Here is a 20,838-nt window from a genome sequence, read left to right as displayed (position 1 = left end):
AAACTATTATTTACCAGTTATGCTGTATGGGTGTGAGACTTGGTCTCTCACTGTGCAAAATGAAAACCCGTTTCGAGCATTTGAAAACAAAATTTTGAGGAAGATTTTCGGAGCACAAAGGGATGACAGTAGCGGAGAGTGGCGAAAACTGCAAAACGAAGAGGTTCACGAACTCTATTCAAGCCCTGACATAATCAGTATTATTAAATCACGTAGGCTGCGATGGACGGGTCACGTAGCTCGAATGGATGAGGGCAGGGCAGCGCGCAGAGTACTGGTAGGGCACCTAGAGGGAAAACGTCCTGCGGGGAGACCGAGGCGTAGATGGGAGGACAATGCGAAGGCTGATTTGAGGAGCCTAGGTATTGAAGGTGAATGGAAGGAAATAGCCCAAGACGGGGACAGATGGCGAAAATACGTTGCTGCGGTAGTGGACTCTCGAGTCCGGTATGACCAGTAAGTAAGTAAGTAAGTAAGGAATGAGTATTCGTGCTGACTCCTCGAACAGCCTGCATTCGCTGACGTTTGACGTACTTATCTACTGCAGAAGTAAGAGAGTAGTTTCGCAATCACACGTTTTATCTGTGCTCTGTCAAAATTTGTTTCTAACGTTTTTGAAGCTGCGTTCCGTTTTGGATCTTTTGACTCTTGCATTCCTTTCTTGTAACACAGTTCAGACCCCTTTATTTGTTGTTTTCATTTCTGTGAGACTTACGCTCGTACATGTGGTATCTCACCTGATCTCACTATTCACAACGTTCACTTGCGACTAACTGAACGGACAGTTCGTAATGTTGTGAAAAAAATAAAAATAAATACAAACGGCACGATGGAGTTTTGAACCCGCTTCCTCCGCTTGATAGTCCAACAACTAGACCACTTTTTTTTTAGTCTCATTTTGTTCGTCGCATTTGTTCCGTTCGGACGTCCCCTGGCATCTGTTGAAGTTCATTGTTGAGCCATTCACTCAGTTTTTTGATTACAGAGGACAGCTAACCCTCTGACCGAACGCGCTGAGCTATCGTGCCGGCACTTAACTTCGGCGCCGCGGACGTTGACCTCCGGTCAGTATTACACTCGTTAAGCTTGGACCGTCAACTATTTTTATTTTGCTGTTTTTTTCACAGTTCAGTCACACCTTCTTCCTGTTCTCATACTTGATTTGTGTTCAGTTTTTGACGTGCAATCCACTGGGCCCTCTTACACTAAATCCGAGGCGACTGCGATGGGGAGTTTACCTTGTGAGTACTGAAACGTCCCCTTAGAAAAATTATTGAATTACTGCGCTGGAGACCCCTTAAGTTATTTGATTTTCAAACAGCTGAGCAGAACTCAACGTACTCTGACATTTCGCTCTTTACTTATTCTAATCAACACTAAACTGGCACACAATATTTTTAGCGCAACGCAATCTGACTTTCAAAAATCCCTACAAAAGAATGGCCCTGACTAACAATAACCTATACCTTTCATGAATCACTAACCTCACAAAAATCTTCGTTACTCGAACTACTGCAATACAGCGAGCGCCACTACTGCCAGATAAATAAAAAATTCTAGCACTACTTCTTCAAGACTGCATGGAAATCCACTATATCCGTGTGCATTTTCTTTTCCTGCTCAGACTTTGTGCATAAAATTGTAATTAATACTGTGATGAATGATCAGGACTGTCTTTATGGACTGTGAGAAAATCTTTGCTTTTGACCAACAGTGTATCAATAAGTGTGTGCATTTGATATCTTTGCTATTGTAATTATGAAAAATTTTAACAAATATGTATTGGCCAGTGCCCAAAACAATTTGTAAAATTTTTTGTGGGGACAATGGGTGCTATGTAAGTAGGCTGTTTAGGTTTTTTTATTGGTAACGCCACGTAGCGCTCTGCATGAAAATCACTGGCTGTGCTGTGCGCAGTCTGTGGCTGGTTTGCGTTGTTGTTTGCTATTGTAGTGTTGGGCAGTTGGCTGTTAACAGCGCGTAGCGTTGCACAGTTGGAGGTGAGCCGCCAGCAGTGGTGGATGTGGGGAGAGAGATGGCGGAGATTTAAGAGCGGATGATCTGGACGTGTGTCCATCAGAGACAGTAAATTTGTTAGACTGGATGTCATGAACTGAGATATATATATATAATGACTTTTGAACACTATTAAGGTAAATACATTGTTTGTTCTCTATCAAAATCTTTCATTTGCTAACTATGCCTATCAGTAGTTAGTGACTTCAGTAGTTAGAATCTTTTATTTAGCTGGCAGTAGTGGCGCTCGCTGTATTGCAGTAGTTCGAGTAACGAAGATTTTTGTGAGGTAAGTGATTCATGAAAGGTATAGGTTATTGTTAGTCAGGTCCATTCTTTTGTAGGGATTTTTGAAAGTGAGATTGCGTTGCGCTAAAAATATTGTGTGTCCGTTTAGTGTTGATCGGAATAAGTAAAGAGCGAAATGTCAGATTACGTTCAGTTCTGCTCAGCTGTTTGAAAATCAAATAACGTAAGGGATTTACCAGCACAGTAATTCAATAATTTTTCTAAGGGGACGTTTCAGTACCGATGCTCTCGAAGTCTACGACCGAACTGGTGCCGACAAGCGATGGACGACTGGATAAGTCAGCGTTGACAGGTGAAGCTAAACTCGGTTTTTCCGGAAGTGTGGCGCTACCCATTCTTTCCACTGATGCGGTTCAGTGCCTTCTCGATGCCGTTTCGAGGCCTTGTGCTGTTCGGTGTGCAGTCGATGCTTTAGGACTGCAGACACAACCCTCTCCACCAACTAATTTTCCTAGTCCCCTTCTGGATGCTTCACTATTTTTGGCAGGCAATGTAGTTCCAAAAGATCTGCACGACAACAGTTACTTCCAAGTAATCTCTTCATCATTTTCTTTGCCGGCTGGAGTGGCCGTGCGGTTCTAGGCGCTACAGTCTGGAACCGAGTGACCGCTACGGTCGCAGGTTCGAATCCTGCCTCGGGCGTGGATGTGTCTGCTGTCCTTAGGTTAGTTAGGTTTAATTAGTTCTAAGTTCTAGGCGACTGATGACCTCAGAAGTTAAGTCGCATAGTGCTCAGAGCCATTTTTTTAACCATCATTTTCTTTCCAAATTACGTTATTTTATCATATTGCAAACCGAAGGAGCAATTCGCTGGCGTCATTAGCTGACTAGTATTTGGACGTAGTTCGTAAATAGTGATGGTTCGGCTTACATGAATTAAGATTTGGACGCGCACTGGGATTTGAATTCGAGTCTCCTGCTCGTTTTTTTCTCTTATCCCAATAGCTGGAAGTGCATGCAAAAATTGCCCTTTCGTTAATGACCTGTGCCAAGACAATATTTTGCAATAGCAGATTTGCTTGGCTGTTGTAAAGTTGAGTGACGCTTACGCTCAGTATGACGTGGCAGAACTCCAAGGAATGCGGTAAGCATACGCCTTACGCAAACCAAGATCATCCTATACGGGAATTAAATTGAGTTATCTTAGATAGTGGTCGAGGAACGCATTTCAAATCATATTTCGAAAAATACGACCAGTCCTACTGGAAATGCTCCTTGCGTTAGGCAAAAAGGCCGTAGACTTCGGTGCCACCTTAGTACTGCCACCACGCACGTCCATAGCGCGACGCACGTCTGATCTGTGTTTCACTATAACCATTCCGACGAAAGATGACATCAAGATGGGCTAACTCAGCTGATACTCTCAGGGATCGAGATGGCGTGGGCCCTGTGAGTGAGTTAGGAGTACCCATTCACCCTGAGCTAGATGGTGACAGTTCAGCTTGTAGATACAAGTCAGTATGAGTAGGCTTCCTCTGAACGGATGTCCATCGTACCATCCATCAGCTTTCTTTTTGACCAACACCTCAAGGTAGGGAATGCAACTATCTTTTTTACGTCCATTTTGAAACATTCCGGTGAACTGAATTCAAATGGTATTAAAAGTTGTTCTAATTCTCACTGCCACGGGGCCGAATAACAAAAGCATCGTCTACACGCCGGAAAAAATACGCAGCTTTCGAAACCACCTCAGAACCTCAAAAGCCACCGTCCCCAAGACACTTTCCTCTAAGTCTTTGAACGAGTCTGACATCCAAATAAGTTTTGATGTGATCTCTCTCTTCACTCACATTGCTTCGTCTGATTCGTTACGATTCATTGAGGTTAGATTTGCTGTTGAATTAACGAAACTATTCGGCATGTGTTGACTTCCAATTGCTTTTTATTTAATTATGCTACGAGCAGAAAGATGGAATTGCGGTGGAAAGCCCATTGTCACCTATTATTGCCAGTTTGTGTCCCTGATTACTAGTTAAAGACGCCACCCTCAGAACACAGGTTCATTTTTTCTAATTTTTTTAATGGACTTCAAATAAAGTGTGACTGAAACAGGAAACCAGTATTATTTGTTTTTTTTTTTGCATTTTTTCTACTAGCGTTACTTCAATTTTTTCGGATTAAGCGTATCTTTAAGCAAATTTTCATTGCTTTTCCCTCTTTCCAGCACGATGGAACTGACAGATAACAAACTAGAACCGATGTAAAGCAAGATTACTTTCACTTTTTTAGATGAAGCTAAGTATGGCATTTTCCGAATATTAAAGAATATCGATTTAAATTGATTGTTTTCTTAACAACCTGAAGCGTGATAGATTTACAATACGGTTTGAATCCCTTACGATATGTTTTTCACCTTTCGGCATATTTTTTAAGGAAATACAAACAGCTTGAAAGGTATCTGCAATATCAAAATATTGTAGTGGTGCTGCTCTCTACTGCGTTCCTTTTCCCCACAGCTCCTTCAGTTTGATTTTATCCAGATGCCTTTATACTATGATAATATTGTGGGTATGTTAGCCACAATAAATAATACGCGTATAAAAATGCTGAATAAGAACTAATTTATTTACTGCTTGTAAATATACACACAACATTAACCTGCACACTGTACAAGAAGGGAATGTGGCCTCGTGATGACTGGGTGTTGTGTGCTGTCCTTAGGTTAGCTAGGTTTAGGCAGTTCTAAGTTCTAGGGGACTGATGACCATAGATGTTAAGTCCCATACTGCTCAGAGCCATTTGAACCATATTTTAGAAAGGAATGTGCCTAGTACACAGAGAGAGCTACTTCATTTATAACCGTGCAATAATTCCCTAACTCGTTTTTCATAAGCATGTTAGTTCGAAAAATATATCAAATTAACCAAGACTTACTTAGCTAGATTTCACAAGCAGAAAAGACCGAGGTCATTAGACTGATGCGCTATCCATTACTACACGCTGACACTGTAGCTTCAATAGCTGCGTGGAATATCCTAGTACATCTGCCTCGCCGATACGGATTCCAACTCACGCCACAGCTCATGGTGTTAGGTGGAGTATCAGCGTCTCACAACAACTAGCGGATCTGCCTACTAAGCAGGAGATCCAGGTTAGAATCTTTTCACTGCCACAAATTTTAATTCATTGCTTCAGCCTAAATCATTAGTGTAGATTAAGGTGAGACTCAATATGTCTCAGAAACATCAACTGTATATGGTGTGTAAATATTCAGGAACTTGAAACGATGTCATGCAAGTACAGAATATCCGTCGGTGCCGGCCGCTGTGGCCGAGTGATTCTAGGCGCTTCAGTCCGGAACCGCGCTGCTGCTACGGTCGCAGGTTCTAATTCTGCCTCTGGCATGGCTGTTTGTGATGTCCTTAGGCTAGTTAGGTTTATGAAGTCTAGGGGACTGATGACCTCAGATGTTAAGTCCCATAGTGCTCAGAGCCATGTGAACCATTTTTATCCGTCGGCGTTGAATCTTTCAAGACATGCACTCCACTTTTAAATGCGCCCGTTTCGACCGTTCGAAACAAGTTGCAGTGACGGCTTCCCACATGCACACACTGTCGCGTCGTTACTTGCACTCGTGGATGCAATTACGGGAACTCTTAGACGTGCTCTCTAGTGCAGCCCAGAAGAAGTTTATGCAGAAAGCGTGAAGGCTTGGCTTGAGATGGCTATCGCCGTTGCCTCACCTCACGCGACACGGCTTGCTCCGTAGCTTGCTGCGGGAGCAAGGAGGCATGTCTCGGGAGGGAGAAGGAAAGAACCGCTCCGCAGCGCACTCTCCATTTCGTCGAGAGGCAGGGGCACGCCTAAAAGGCGGTCATTAACGACCAGCAAGCGCAATGGCGGGCGAGCAGGTTAACAAGTCAGTAAAACATCAGGTGGACGGGGGCGAGGCGAAATGTGTTCCTCGGCTGCTCGATCGTTCCAAAGCTGTTGCGCTGGAACCGCACAGTGACTGGTCAGGACGTAAATAGTGTGCTGTTCTCTGCTCAAAAGAGTGTCTGCGGCAGGAATGCGGCAGTACGTCGGATGTGCTTTGTGACGTATAGCTGAGTAATACGAATCGCTCTAAAAACATTAGCGAAATGCATGTCTGTCAACTTTGTACACTTCTGGCCATTAAAATTGCTACACCAAGAAGAAATGCAGATGATAAACGGGTATTCATTGGACAAATATATTATACTAGCACTGACATGTGATTACATTTTCACTCAATTTGGGTGCATAGGTCCTGAGAAATCAGTACCCAGAACAACCACCTCTCGCCCTAATAACGGTCTTGATACGCCTGGGCATTGAGTCAAACAGAGCTTGGATGGCGTGTACAGGTACAGCTGCCCAAGCACCTTCAACACGATACCACAGTTCAACAAGAGTAGTGACTGGCGTATTGTGACGAGCCAGTTGCTCGGCCACCATTGACCAGACGTTTTCAGTTGGTGAGAGATCTGGAGAATGTGCTGGCCAGGGCAGCAGTCGAACATTTTCTGTATCCAGAAAGACCCGTAGAGGACCTGCAACATGCGGTCGTGCATTATCCTGCTGAAATGTAGGGTTTCGCAGGGATCGAATGAAGGGTAGAGCCACGGGTCGTAACACATCTGAAATGTAACGTCCACTGTTCAAAGTGCCGTCAATGCGAACAAGACGTGACCGAGACGTGTAACCTATGGCACCCCATACCATCACGGCGAGTGGTACTCCAGTATGGCGATGACAAATACACGCTTCCAATGTGCGTTTACCGCGATGTCGCCAAACACGGATGCGACCATCATGATGCTGTAAACAGAACCAGGATTCACCCGAACAAAATGACGTTTTGCCATTCGTGCACCCAGGTTCGTCATAAAGTACACCATCGCAGGCGCTCCTGTCTGTGATGCAGCGTCAACGGTAACCGCAGCCATGGTCTCCGAGCTGATAGCCCATGCTGCTGCAAACGTCGTCCAACTGTTCGTGCAGATGGTTGTTGTCTTGCATACGTCCCCATCTGTTGATTCAGGGATCGAGACGTGGCTCCACGATCCGTTACAGCCATGCGGATAAGATGCCTGTCATCTCGACTGCTAGTGATACGAGGCCATTGGGATCCAGCACGGCGTTTCGTATTACCCTCCTGAACCCACCGACTCCATATTCTGGTAACAGTCATCGGATCTCGACCAACGCGAGCAGCAGTGTCGCGACACGATAAACCACAATCGCGATAGGCTACGATCCGACACTTATCAAAGTCGGAAACGTGATGGTACGCATTTCTCCACCTTACACGAGGCATCACAACAATGTTCCACCAGGCAACGCCGGTCAACTGCTGTTTGCGTGTGAGAAATCGGTTGGAAACTTTCCTCATGTCAGCACGTTGTAGGTGTCGTCCCCGGGACCAACCTTGTATGAATGCTCTGAAAAGCTAATCATTTGCGTATCACAGCATCTTCTTCCTGTCGGCTAAATTTTGCGTCTGTAGCACGTTAACTTCGTGGTGTAGCATTTTTAATGGCCATTAGTGTATAATTGACTTGTTCACGCGAAAGCGATGCAAATATACAAGGTGTTTATAAAGACCCTTACTGTTTATGTTTTAACATTAAAAATTTTGGTTTTTTTGTGGGTGATATAAAAGAATGTACATAACAGAAGAAAGAGCATCTGTTGTTGCTGACCGACTGCATCCGGGACTATGTGAGTAACTTTTTTCCTGGGAGATGAGTTGGTCATATATCGCCAAGACTGCGCTTCCCGCTCGCCCGATTTGACGCCAGTGAACTTTTTCATCTGGGGATTTATCAGGTCCGAGGTGTATCAAGTGCAAATCAGTAACCTTCAATAGTTGAAAGGCCGCAGTTTTGCAGATGCGGAACAAACAACGCCAGCTACGTTAGCAACGATGTTTCAGGCTACAGAGGAACGATGGAACTTGTGCTTGCATCTGCAGGGTCATGACATTGCAATGAACTAAATTTGTGTCAGGAAATGTATCAATGTACGTTCATGATATTTGTAGCCCATAATAAAGTGTTTAAGTGGGAACTGCTAAGTGACACTATAAACTACCTGTACTATTGAATCATCACACCGTAGCCGGCCGAAGTGGCCGTGCGGTTAAAGGCGCTGCAGTCTGGAACCGCAAGACCGCTACGGTCGCAAGTTCGAATCCTGCCTCGGGCATGATGTTTGTGATGTCCTTAGGTTAGTTAGGTTTAACTAGTTCTAAGTTCTAGGGGACTAATGACCTCAGCAGTTGAGTCTCATAGTGCTCGGAGCCATTTGAACCATCACACCGTCTCAGCGTACTGATATTATCCGAATAGTATCAGTCAATGTCTTAATTTCTGTAGCTACGATATTGGCAGTGAAATATAAATACATTGCGTGACAAAAACTAAAATAAAGTAAAGCATCCAGAAAATATGGTCGAATGTCAATGTTACTTCTTACTCATACAAATCATCGATGAGTATGTAAATGATTACAGTTTCGATTCTCTGCGACAAACAAAACGACTACCAGTGCGGGCACAACTCGGAAATTTGGGAAGGTCTTGATCACGGAATTCTTTATTAAGCGTTACGCGGTTCAGAATTTCGTCGCCAGACTAAAGATTTAAATCAAACTTTAGTAAACAGCTCACGTAAGTGAGCACGTAGACTCAATATAATGCCATCATCTATTCGAAGTTAACTAGGTTTTCACTGAAGTTTCATTTAAATCTTCAGCCTGATGATGAAATTTTGAAACGCACAACGTTTAATAAAGAACTGTGCGATAAAGACCTTTCCGTATTTCAAACATGTGACAAGTGTGAATGGCTCACCATCTCTGCCATGGACGTATTTATCTATCGAGTAATGAGACCACTAGAGTGTATTATTGTTGTTGGTATTGAGTGTTGTTACCAGGGCTGGCAGGGCATATTAGGGCGTGAACAGCGTCTGATGTCGAATGAAAGGCCGCGTACACGTACGAGACAGCGTTATCAGCACCTGACAGTTTGAAAGGGGCTTACAGTGGGCCTCTAGTTGGTTGGCTGGTCGAACCGCGTAGTGTTCATGTTTGTGGGACATTCAGATGTGACAGTGGCCTGATATTGGAGTGCATGGGAACGAAAGAGGAGGTATAGAGGAAGACAGCAAGTATGAGCCACATAAGCCAAAACTGGTATAAAACATTTGTTGTTTGTGTTGAAGTGATGCATAGCTGCATAAAACCTTTATTTAAATGTTTTTTGTATGATTGCCGAAGAAAAAAACGACGCAAAGCAAGAAAAGATTCGAGATGTTCAGAAAAAATGTTGTGTATTATGGGCCATACAACAAAACAGACGTTGTGATTCACAAACAAATTAATCTGCTTGTATATCAAAATTACAAGATGATAAAAACACAGTTGGTTAAAAAACTTTTCAAACTCTGCAAGACATTTCTAATTGTTTCTTCGTCAAATTCTCCTAGAAGTCTTCACTTGCTAGTTTTATTTCTCTGTTAAATCTGTGAGGCAGTTATAAATTTTCTGTCAAATCGTAAACGAACGCATAAAACTCAATTTTAGCTAGCGGCATTAACCTAGAATCTAAATCTCTTATGTGCGTAGCAAGCATTTCTTCGTAATTGTCTTCAAATATTTGTTTGAAAAAACCGCGTCTGTGGTGTCGTAGATGTCGCTGATTCCCTACAATTCATATTAATCACTTTTTATGTAGTTCTAGGGGCATTAAAATGCATTAATTCTGTCTAGATGTGAGGGGGCGGTGATAGTTCCCATGTGATTCTTGTTTACAATGAGTATTTGATGTGTGTATGGATGTTTCACGAGAATTTTGACTTATATCACTGACACTGTAAATACAAAAATTGGCGGGAAAAATCAATGTCAAAGGTAAAGTTCGTCGCTTTTCGTAGGAGAGAAGCATAGCATAGAACACGCATGCACACACATGCATGAAAATAATATTCGTATGAATTACTGCGTGCTAAACACAGTGTTTCAATGCATAAACTAAGAGAATGCCAGCAACGAAACGCGACGCAACGAATTTACATCCAAGTCTGCCAGCAGAACTATATTTTTCGAACGGCCGATACCACTGATCATATGCAGTCGCGGAACGGTAGGGGGCCAGGGAAGAGGCTTTTAATTACTTCATTGCCGTACAAAAGAGCTGGAACTGCCATCATTTTGTAGATTTTCATCTGTGTCTCCCTGTGGCTGTCTTTCAGCAGTTATAACTCGCCTGCACATTCACACGAAAGTAGCTAACTTCCGATGTCTTGGTCGCCGCTTATGTGATTATGCAGCCTAGGTAAGTACTGATACTTTTACGAGACAGGTGCTACATACGCGTATTTTTGATTTTACATCGTCCTTTCAGGTGATACTACGCTACAAGTAGTAGAGCAGTTTTACCATTTTGAAGAAACGCGCTATGTTCATATCTGTATAATGAAAAATAGTCATAGGTACCAACAATTGATGTAACACATGAGCAGGAGTCAGTAAATAGCGCAAAACGCTCAAAGTTTTTAGGTGTACTCACAGATGACAACTTAAACTGAAAGAAGCACTTTTCTGTGATTATTAAACAAGTAAGTTCAGCTCTCTTCGTACAGTTGGTAATCTTGGAAACAAACAAATTAACCTCTTGACATGTTTTGCACATTTCCACTCAACAATGTCTTATGGAATAATTTCATATGGTTACTCATCACTTAGAAAGAAAGCATTAACTGCACAAAAGCGAGCAGTAAAAAGAATATGTGGTGTTTACCCACGGAAGTCATGTAGCTACCTCTTCAAGTTGCTAGCCATTTTAATTACGCTGTTCAAAAAATGTGTGTGAAATCTTATGGAACTTAACTGCTAAGGTCATCAGTCCCCAAGCTTACACATTACTTAACCTAAATTATCCTAAGGACAAACACTAACACCCATGCGCGATGCAGGATCGAACCTCCGCCGGGATCAGCCGCTCAGTCCATGACTACAAGCCTTCAGACTAGAACAGTGCACCAGAAGAACTGCTACTTGTGTTCCATATCCACTACTTGCATGGACATACTAAAGACCGCTCGGCTAATCCCGCGCGGTAATTATGCTGTCATAATACATGTATTCGCTAGTGGAATTCGTCGTAAATAATCCATCACAATTAGAGAAGATCAGTAATGTCCATGCCTACAACACTACAGGGAAAAATGACTTTTATTACCAATTATTAAGGCTTTCAGTGGCTCAGTATGAAGTCCAATATGCAGCAATAAAAATTATCCTTCTCCACTTAGAGACACTCATTCTTAAGGTTATTTTACTGAAAATCACTCTGTCAGTTTACAGGGGGCGGCATCATGCAGCACACTTTGTTAATAGACCCCGAAAATCGTCGAGCAGCCTCACTTGCAGCAGCTTTGACACATACAAGTGATGCCGCGTTAGCATAGGAGGAGAAGGCGTTCGTGCCCTACAGTATATAAAGCTATTGATAATATTGCTATTAGTATGAAGAATGGAGTAGGTGCCCAAGTGATTTTGCATGGCCCTTCAGTCTTTTGCGGGTGCGTATTGAATTGCACGCTTACGAACGCAGACGATAATAGACATGGTAGTGGTTGTGTTACTGTGGCTGCAGTACGTGGTCCTAAAGTAGACACTGTAGCAGGGCAGGAGACATTTAACAGTCGAGAAATTATTGCTTATCGGACATTTCAGATGTGTGAAGTCTGTAACAGAGATAGAGGTACATCTTATTATATGTCTACAATGCCGTTAGTTCTCAGGACGAGGAATCATCGTAAAATAAATGAGTCAGAATCTGTGTCCGCATGGCTTAATGGAGCTCTTAACTGTAGCAAGATTAAAGTTGTTTGTGATGTAACACATTGTTATAGAAACTTAAATAAACTAGGTATTCCTTCCTTATCTCCCATGAGATAAAAAAAAGAAACAAAAAACAAAACAAAAAACAGTCTACACATTGATCTTGCCAGAAGTCGAGTTTGGTAAAATCTCATCTCGTCATCCCAGGGCCAGCGAATACTAAAGGACGGATAATGTAGCCAGGAAGCCCCTACATGTTTGAGGCAAATTACTGAACCTTGTGGGACTCTCTTCGTATACAATTAATTAATTACCTTTTGGATTTCCATGAAGATGAGCACATACCTCGAAAAACATTGCGGAAATCAAACACTTCAAGCAACACAACAAAAAACCTGTTTATAAATTTCATCAAACGGTCACGGTCGAACAGCAACCGATACGGTTATAAACTGTTCGGTGGAGCCGCTTCGTCGACTTGGCATCGAGGCGTGGACGGGTGTGCAGCAGCGACAAGTTTGGGCGGCATTCCGCGACCGGCCGTGGAGAAAGTCGCTCCATTTGCAGCGCGCGACTCAGCGGTTGATAGGCTCGTTCTCCTAGCGGAGCAGCCCGGGAAAAGCAGGAGGAGGAGGAGGTGGGTCCACTGACCGCTCCGCTTGCGACACCTCGCCAGCGCTCAGCGCTCTGCGCTCTACATTGCCCTCTTATACTGTCTCTGCTCTGGACAGCCGCGCACACATTTGCATTAATATTTCCTGTTCCATTCCGTCTCTCAGTGGTATCCAGCTTTGCGACACGCACACTGCTTTATACACTCCTGGAAATTGAAATAAGAACACCGTGAATTCATTGTCCCAGGAAGGGGAAACTTTATTGACACATTCCTGGGGTCAGATACATCACATGATCACACTGACAGAACCACAGGCACATAGACACAGGCAACAGAGCATGCACAATGTCGGCACTAGTACAGTGTATATCCACCTTTCGCAGCAATGCAGGCTGCTATTCTCCCATGGAGACGATCGTAGAGATGCTGGATGTAGTCCTGTGGAACGGCTTGCCATGCCATTTCCACCTGGCGCCTCAGTTGGACCAGCGTTCGTGCAGGACGTGCAGACCGCGTGAGACGACGCTTCATCCAGTTCCAAACATGCTCAATGGGGGACAGATCCGGAGATCTTGCTGGCTAGGGTAGTTGACTTACACCTTCTAGAGCACGTTGGGTGGCACGGGATACATGCGGACGTGCATTGTCCTGTTGGAACAGCAGGTTCCCTTGTCGGTCTAGGAATGGTAGAACGATGGGTTCGATGACGGTTTGGATGTACCGTGCACTATTCAGTGTCCCCTCGACGATCACCAGTGGTGTACGGCCAGTGTAGGAGATCGCTCCCCACACCATGATGCCGGGTGTTGGCCCTGTGTGCCTCGGTCGTATGCAGTCCTGATTGTGGCGCTCACCTGCACGGCGCCAAACACGCATACGACCATCATTGGCACCAAGGCAGAAGCGACTCTCATCGCTGAAGACGACACGTCTCCATTCGTCCCTCCATTCACGCCTGTCGCGACACCACTGGAGGTGGGCTGCACGATGTTGGGGCGTGAGCGGAAGACGGCCTAACGGTGTGCGGGACTGTAGCCCAGCTTCATGGAGACGGTTGCGAATGGTCCTCGCCGATACCCCAGGAGCAACAGTGTCCCTAATTTGCTGGGAAGTGGCGGTGTGGTCCCCTACGGCACTGCGTAGGATCCTACGGTCTTGGCGTGCATCCGTGCGTCGCTGCGGTCCGGTCCCAGGTCGACGGGCACGTGCACCTTCCGCCGACCACTGGCGACAACATCGATGTACTGTGGAGACCTCATGCCCCACGTGTTGAGCAATTCGGCGGTACGTCCACCCGGCCTCCCGCCCTCGCTCAATGTCCGTCAACTGCACATACGGTTCACGTCCACGCTGTCGCGGCATGCTACCAGTGTTAAAGACTGCGATGGAGCTCCGTATGCCACGGCAAACTGGCTGACACTGACGGCGGCGGTGCAAAAATGCTGCGCAGCTAGCGCCATTCGACGGCCAACACCGCGGTTCCTGGTGTGTCCGCTGTGCCGTGCGTGTGATCATTGCTTGTACAGCCCTCTCGCAGTGTCCGGAGCAAGTATGGTGGGTCTGACACACCGGTGTCAATGTGTTCTTTTTTCCATTTCCAGGAGTGTATGATCGTTAGATAATCTGGGCAGTACAGGAAAGGGATCGCTTACGACTGCGATGTCGTCATCTTTCACTCCCCGCTCACTGAAGAGTATGTGAAGTTTCAATTAAGTGGTAGTATTACAATGGTAAAGCTGCCATTCCAATTTATGGCCCACGATCCTCAAAAACTGAAACTAAAATCAAATTTATTGACACTATGGGAAAGGAAGTTGTTGTGCTGTCGGTAAAGACATGTGATGCAACTTTCTACCTAGTCAAATCCTGCTCAGCATCCTCATTTCTGCTTAACTAATCCAGCCTACATCCATTTGAACCCCACACTTCTCTTCAGAACCGAACGACAATTCCTGGATGCCTCATGACGTGTCCTACCAACCGATCCATTCTATTAGTCAAGTAGTGCCATAAATTTGTTTTCTTCCCAACTTAATTTAGTGCCTCTTCATTAGTTACCCAACCTATGCATCTAATTTATATCATCCTTCTGTAGCATCACATTTCAAAGCTACTATTTCTTTATTGTCTGAATTGTGTATCGTCCACGTTTCATTTCTGTGCCATGCTACATCCCCAACAAATACCTTTTTATAAACTTCCTACAACTTAAATTAATACTCATTGTTGACCTCAATCAGTTAGTTTTCTGTCCAAAGCTAGGTAGTTACATAGTCCACAGACCATTTGGACGGTTCTTTTATCGAAATGATGGAAATTTGTGGTGAGAACTATGGGACCAAACTGCTGAGGTCATCGGTCCCTAGGCGTACGCTCTACTTGATCTAAATTAAACTAACTTACGCTAAGGGCAACACACGCACCCATGCCCAAGGGAGGACTCGAGCCTCTGACGGGGAGAGCCGCGCGAACAGCGACAAGACGCCTCAGACCGCACTGGTACCCCGCGCGGCTATCGAAATGATATTGAAAGAGCCAGTTTACAGGGTAACGTATTCGTGATTGTATTGTATGTCAACCGGGGGCCTAGAAACGATGGAGAGGTTCCGTCCCCGCCGCAGCTGCAGTGGTCCACAACCCCACGACGACTGCCGCAGTCCACTTCACCCCTCCGCCGCCCCACACCGAACCCAGAGTTATTGTGCGGTTCGGCCCCCGGTGGACCCCGCCCCCCCTTCCCAGGGAACGTCTCACACCAGACGAGCGTAACCCATATGTTTGCGTGGTAGAGGAATGGTGGTGTACGCATACGTGGAGAACTGGTTTGCGCAGCAATTGCCGACATAGTGTAACTGAGGCGGAATAAGGGGAACCAGTCCGCATTCGCCGAGGCAGATGGAAAACAGCCTGAAAACCATCCACAGACTGGCCGGTTCACCCGACCTCGACACAAGTCCACCGGGAGGATTCGTGCCGGGGACCAGGCGCTCCTTCCCGCCCGGAAAGCGGTGCGCACGGCCAACCGGGCGGGCCGTATTCATGATTAGTGTTAACATTAATGAACACATTATTTTCAGTCCTAGTCATGCAGCTAGACTTAAAAACAAGTTTTGGAACAGAACGAGTTGTCCAGGGGAAATGATTTTAAGTTCGATTTAAAACTTGCTTTTTACTTGTCAAACATTTTGTTGGCATTGGATAAATGATAAAAAATTTTTGTTTCTAACAGTAATTAATCCTGCTGCTGCAAGTGCGACTGTTCGACGACTACTGGAGTCTATTAACAAAGTGTGTTGCATGGTGCCGCCCCCTGTAAACTGGCAGAGTGATTTTCAACAAAATAACCTTAAGAATAAGTATCTCTGAGTGGAGAAGGATAATTTAAAAGCGAATTAGTAACTTTAATTTTGCTTGGCATACTCCCTTTCATTTGGAGAAGTGACTGGCTCATAGGCAACACACAACGCATATACACGACGCAGAGTGCCTACGCCCTGCCGCCTCTCACTGGCATGACCAATACAAAATGACGGTATGGCCAGTGAACATTTTCCAGAATGAAATTTTCACTCTGCAGCGGAGTGTGCGCTGATATGAGACTTCCTGGCAGATTAAAACTGGGTGCCGAACGGAAACTCGAATTCGGGATCTTTGCATTTCGCGGGCAAGCGCTCTACCATCTGAGCTACCCAAGCACGACTTACGCCCGCTCCTCACAGCTTAACTTCCCTCAGTACCTCGTCTCCTACCTTCCAAACTTTAGAGAAGCGCATTTTGGGAACATCCCCCAGGCTGTGGCTAAGCCATGTCTCAGCAATATCCTTTCTTTCAGGAGTGCTAGTCCTGCACGTTCACAGGAGAGCTTCTGTAATGTTTGCAAGGTAGGAGACGAGGTACTGGCGGAAGTGAAGCTGTGAAGAGGGGTCGTGAGTCGTGCTTGGGCACGTCAGATGGTAGAGCACTTGCCCACGAAAGGCAAAAAGGTCTCGATTTCGAGTCTCGGTCCGGCACACAGTTTTAATTTGCCAGGAAGTTTGAGTGAACATTTTATCTAACAAAAGTGATGTTATCACCTCTCCACGTTTGGTGCAAAGTTTTTGAAACAACCTGTATATGTGAATGGCCTTCCACTTAACATTCATCAAACAGAATTAGTCCTCTTTAGAGACTAGTACTGCAATAAATTCCTCTAGTGAGAAAACGACAGAGGAGATTATTAATGACGTTTTTCAAAGAATTATGAAGTGGTTGTCAGAAAATGGACTAAATTCTGAGAAGACACAGGTATATTCATTTCTTATAACAAACAGAAGCATATGAACAACTGAAGTAGCACATGAAAAGGAGTCAGCAAACAGGGTAGAAGGCTGTACATTTTTTGATATACTTATTGATGAATACTTTAACTAGAAGTACCTTATCACTCAGCTGCGTAAAAAATTGAAACCAGCTTCTATTTCTCTTCATGCAATTGCTAGTCTTGGAAACAAACATATGAATCTCTCGACGTATTCTGCGTATTTTCACTCAATAATGACTTACAAATTTCCTGGGAGAACTCATCATTTACGAAGAACGTACTGATTTAGCAAAAACGAGCGGTTAGAATAATATGTTACTGTACCATAACTATAGATATATATTCGCTAGTGAAATTCGTCATGAACAACCCATCGCATTTTGAGACGGATATTGACGTCCATACCTAAAACATTAAAGGAAAATTGACTTTTATTACCCATTATTAAAACTGACAGTGGGTCAGAAAGGAACTGAATATATAGCAACAACAGTGTTCTATAATTTGTCCATAAATATCGTACATGCCAAACCTAAATTCGAATATGTGTAGTGATATTTTCGTATTGAATATAGTGTGTGCACGCAGTAATTTGTAACTAATTTACTTTTTTTTCATATAGTTCAACAACTGTAACCCTGTATCTACACTCCTGGAAATGGAAAAAAGAACACATTGACACCGGTGTGTCAGACCCACCATACTTGCTCCGGACACTGCGAGAGGGCTGTACAAGCAATGATCACACGCACGGCACAGCGGACACACCAGGAACCGCGGTGTTGGCCGTCGAATGGCGCTAGCTGCGCAGCATTTGTGCACCGCCGCCGTCAGTGTCAGCCAGTTTGCCGTGGCATACGGAGCTCCATCGCAGTCTTTAACACTGGTAGCATGCCGCGACAGTGTGGACGTGAACCGTATGTGCAGTTGACGGACTTTGAGCGAGGGCGTATAGTGGGCATGCGGGAGGCCGGGTGGACGTACCGCCGAATTGCTCAACACGTGGGGCGTGAGGTCTCCACAGTACATCGATGTTGTCGCCAGTGGTCGGCGGAAGGTGCACGTGCCCGTCGACCTGGGACCGGACCGCAGCGACGCACGGATGCACGCCAAGACCGTAGGATCCTACGCAGTGCTGTAGGGGACCGCACCGCCACTTCCCAGCAAATTAGGGACACTGTTGCTCCTGGGGTATCGGCGAGGACCATTCGCAACCGTCTCCATGAAGCTGGGCTACGGTCCCGCACACCGTTAGGCCGTCTTCCGCTCACGCCCCAACATCGTGCAGCCCGCCTCCAGTGGTGTCGCGACAGGCGTGAATGGAGGGACGAATGGAGACGTGTCGTCTTCAGCGATGAGAGTCGCTTCTGCCTTGGTGCCAATGATGGTCGTATGCGTGTTTGGCGCCGTGCAGGTGAGCGCCACAATCAGGACTGCATACGACCGAGGCACACAGGGCCAACACCCGGCATCATGGTGTGGGGAGCGATCTCCTACACTGGCCGTACACCACTGGTGATCGTCGAGGGGACACTGAATAGTGCACGGTACATCCAAACCGTCATCGAACCCATCGTTCTACCATTCCTAGACCGACAAGGGAACCTGCTGTTCCAACAGGACAATGCACGTCCGCATGTATCCCGTGCCACCCAACGTGCTCTAGAAGGTGTAAGTCAACTACCCTGGCCAGCAAGATCTCCGGATCTCTGGATCCAGTTCCAAACATGCTCAATGGCATGTTTGGAACTGGATGAAGCGTCGTCTCACGCGGTCTGCACGTCCTGCACGAACGCTGGTCCAACTGAGGCGCCAGGTGGAAATGGCATGGCAAGCCGTTCCACAGGACTACATCCAGCATCTCTACGATCGTCTCCATGGGAGAATAGCAGCCTGCATTGCTGCGAAAGGTGGATATACACTGTACTAGTGCCGACATTGTGCATGCTCTGTTGCCTGTGTCTATGTGCCTGTGGTTCTGTCAGTGTGATCATGTGATGTATCTGACCCCAGGAATGTGTCAATAAAGTTTCCCCTTCCTGGGACAATGAATTCACGGTGTTCTTATTTCAATTTCCAGGAGTGTATATATGTATATGTATATGACGCATTTCGTTGATGGTTTCGGTTTTCTGCTTGTATCTGCAGAGGACGTCAGATGACTCGCCGAGGTCTTCGCGGGGCAGCCGCAAGTTCGACAGTACGAGCGCGCGCGAGGAGCTGGGCGTGTCTGCCGCGGACTGGGAGGCGGCCGTGACGCCGTCCCTGGGGGCGGCGCGATCTGCCGGCTCTCGCAGGGGGCCGTCCGCCTCCAGGGGGCAGTCACAGCAGCAGCCCGCCTCCAGGAGGAGACCGGCCGCCCCCGTCGCTCGCCCCAAGATCGACCTGCAGGTACGGACACGAGAAACCGACCCGTTTAAACCGATACTGGTATTTTAGTTCTGATTAACCGGTATGTGTTTAATCTCGACTAGAACAGCTTTGTTTTTCATTTTTAGGTTTCCGTACCTCAATCTATGTAAACGGAACCCTTATAGGATAGCTTTCTTGTCCATCTGTCTGTCTGTTTCTCTGTCTGTACGATTGTTAAGAACCCTTTACCTCAGGAACGGGTGAATGTATCAAGTTCAAATTTATGTCAACTATCAAGATTTTCGGTTCCTTGACAGTGTAAAAACTTTGAGCGTCTAAGTAAATTCAATCAGAAGATCAGGCCATTTATGTCAAGGAATTTGATACTTGAACTCGCACATCAAAGCCTATAGGATACTTTCCGTTGACCTAGAATCATGAAATTTGGCAAGAAGCAAGGTTTCACAGGTAAAGGAAAAAATCGGAATACTGTTGATTTATAATTATACCACACATAAAGAATTTTTTAACGTTTTTTATCCATCTGTCTGTCTGTCCGACTGCTAAGATCCCATTTTTTGGAACAGGTTGGCTATCAAGTTCAGATTTATGACAGATACCAAAATCTGTAATTCCTTGGCGGTGTAAAACACTTATGATTCTAAGTCAATGCAATCAAAAGATGCAAAATCGTTAGGGAATTCAATATTTCGAGAATTACAGTGTCAGGGGTGTGCCAGAATGCCAAATTTCAGGCATTATCTCTCACCATGGACAAAGCAGTGGCCAACGGCCTTCACTTAACGGCTGAGAGCAACAACGTTTGCGTAGAGTTGTCAGTGTTAACAGACAAGCAACACTGAGTGAAACAACCGCAGAAATCAATGTAGGGCGTACGACGAATGTATCCGTTATGACAGTGCGGTCAAATTTAGCGTTAATGGACTACGACACCACACGACCGACACGAGTGCCTGTGGTAACATCGTGACATCGCGAACAGCGCATCTCCTGGCCTCGTGATCATATTGATTGGACCCTAGATGATTGGAAAACAGTGGCCTGGTCAGATGAGTCCCGATTTCAGTTGGTAAGAGCTGATGGTAGGGCTCTAGTGTGGCATATACCCCACGGACCCAAGTTGTCAACAACCCACTGTGCTGGCTGGTGGTGGCTCCATAATGAAGATTCACTTTTGGATGATAAGGTCCTGTACAGCTACCAAATTGTGGGGACGTTGCTAGATATATTTCACCTGCTGTTCGAAATACCAATAGGCATTTTTTATCGGTTTGAGATGAGGTGATCTAGCGGGCCAATTGAGGTACGGCGGGGTGTCTGGGTCTTCATCAAACCAGGAACGTATGCGTGCAACCGTATGAACACAGCTGTTATCTTGTTGGGGGGTGTCAACAGCATACTCATCACGAAT

The 20,838-nt window shown here is 45.5% G+C and overlaps 1 protein-coding gene across 1 annotated transcript in view; it reads left to right on the top strand.

Moving 5' to 3' along the window:
• LOC124788137 (mucin-5AC-like) overlaps positions 1–20,838 on the top strand; it is a 329,966-nt gene that overhangs the window by 235,042 nt on the left and 74,086 nt on the right. Inside the window, exon 3 of the mRNA XM_047255279.1 lies at positions 19,203–19,445. Within this exon, the coding sequence (XP_047111235.1) occupies positions 19,203–19,445 (243 nt within the window). The remainder of the gene's footprint in view (positions 1–19,202; positions 19,446–20,838) is intronic.

Source organism: Schistocerca piceifrons, chromosome 3 (genome assembly GCF_021461385.2).
Source record: "Schistocerca piceifrons isolate TAMUIC-IGC-003096 chromosome 3, iqSchPice1.1, whole genome shotgun sequence".
In the NCBI taxonomy this organism is placed as follows: Eukaryota; Metazoa; Arthropoda; class Insecta; order Orthoptera; family Acrididae; genus Schistocerca; species Schistocerca piceifrons.
This window is presented reverse-complemented; position numbering and strand designations above follow the sequence as displayed.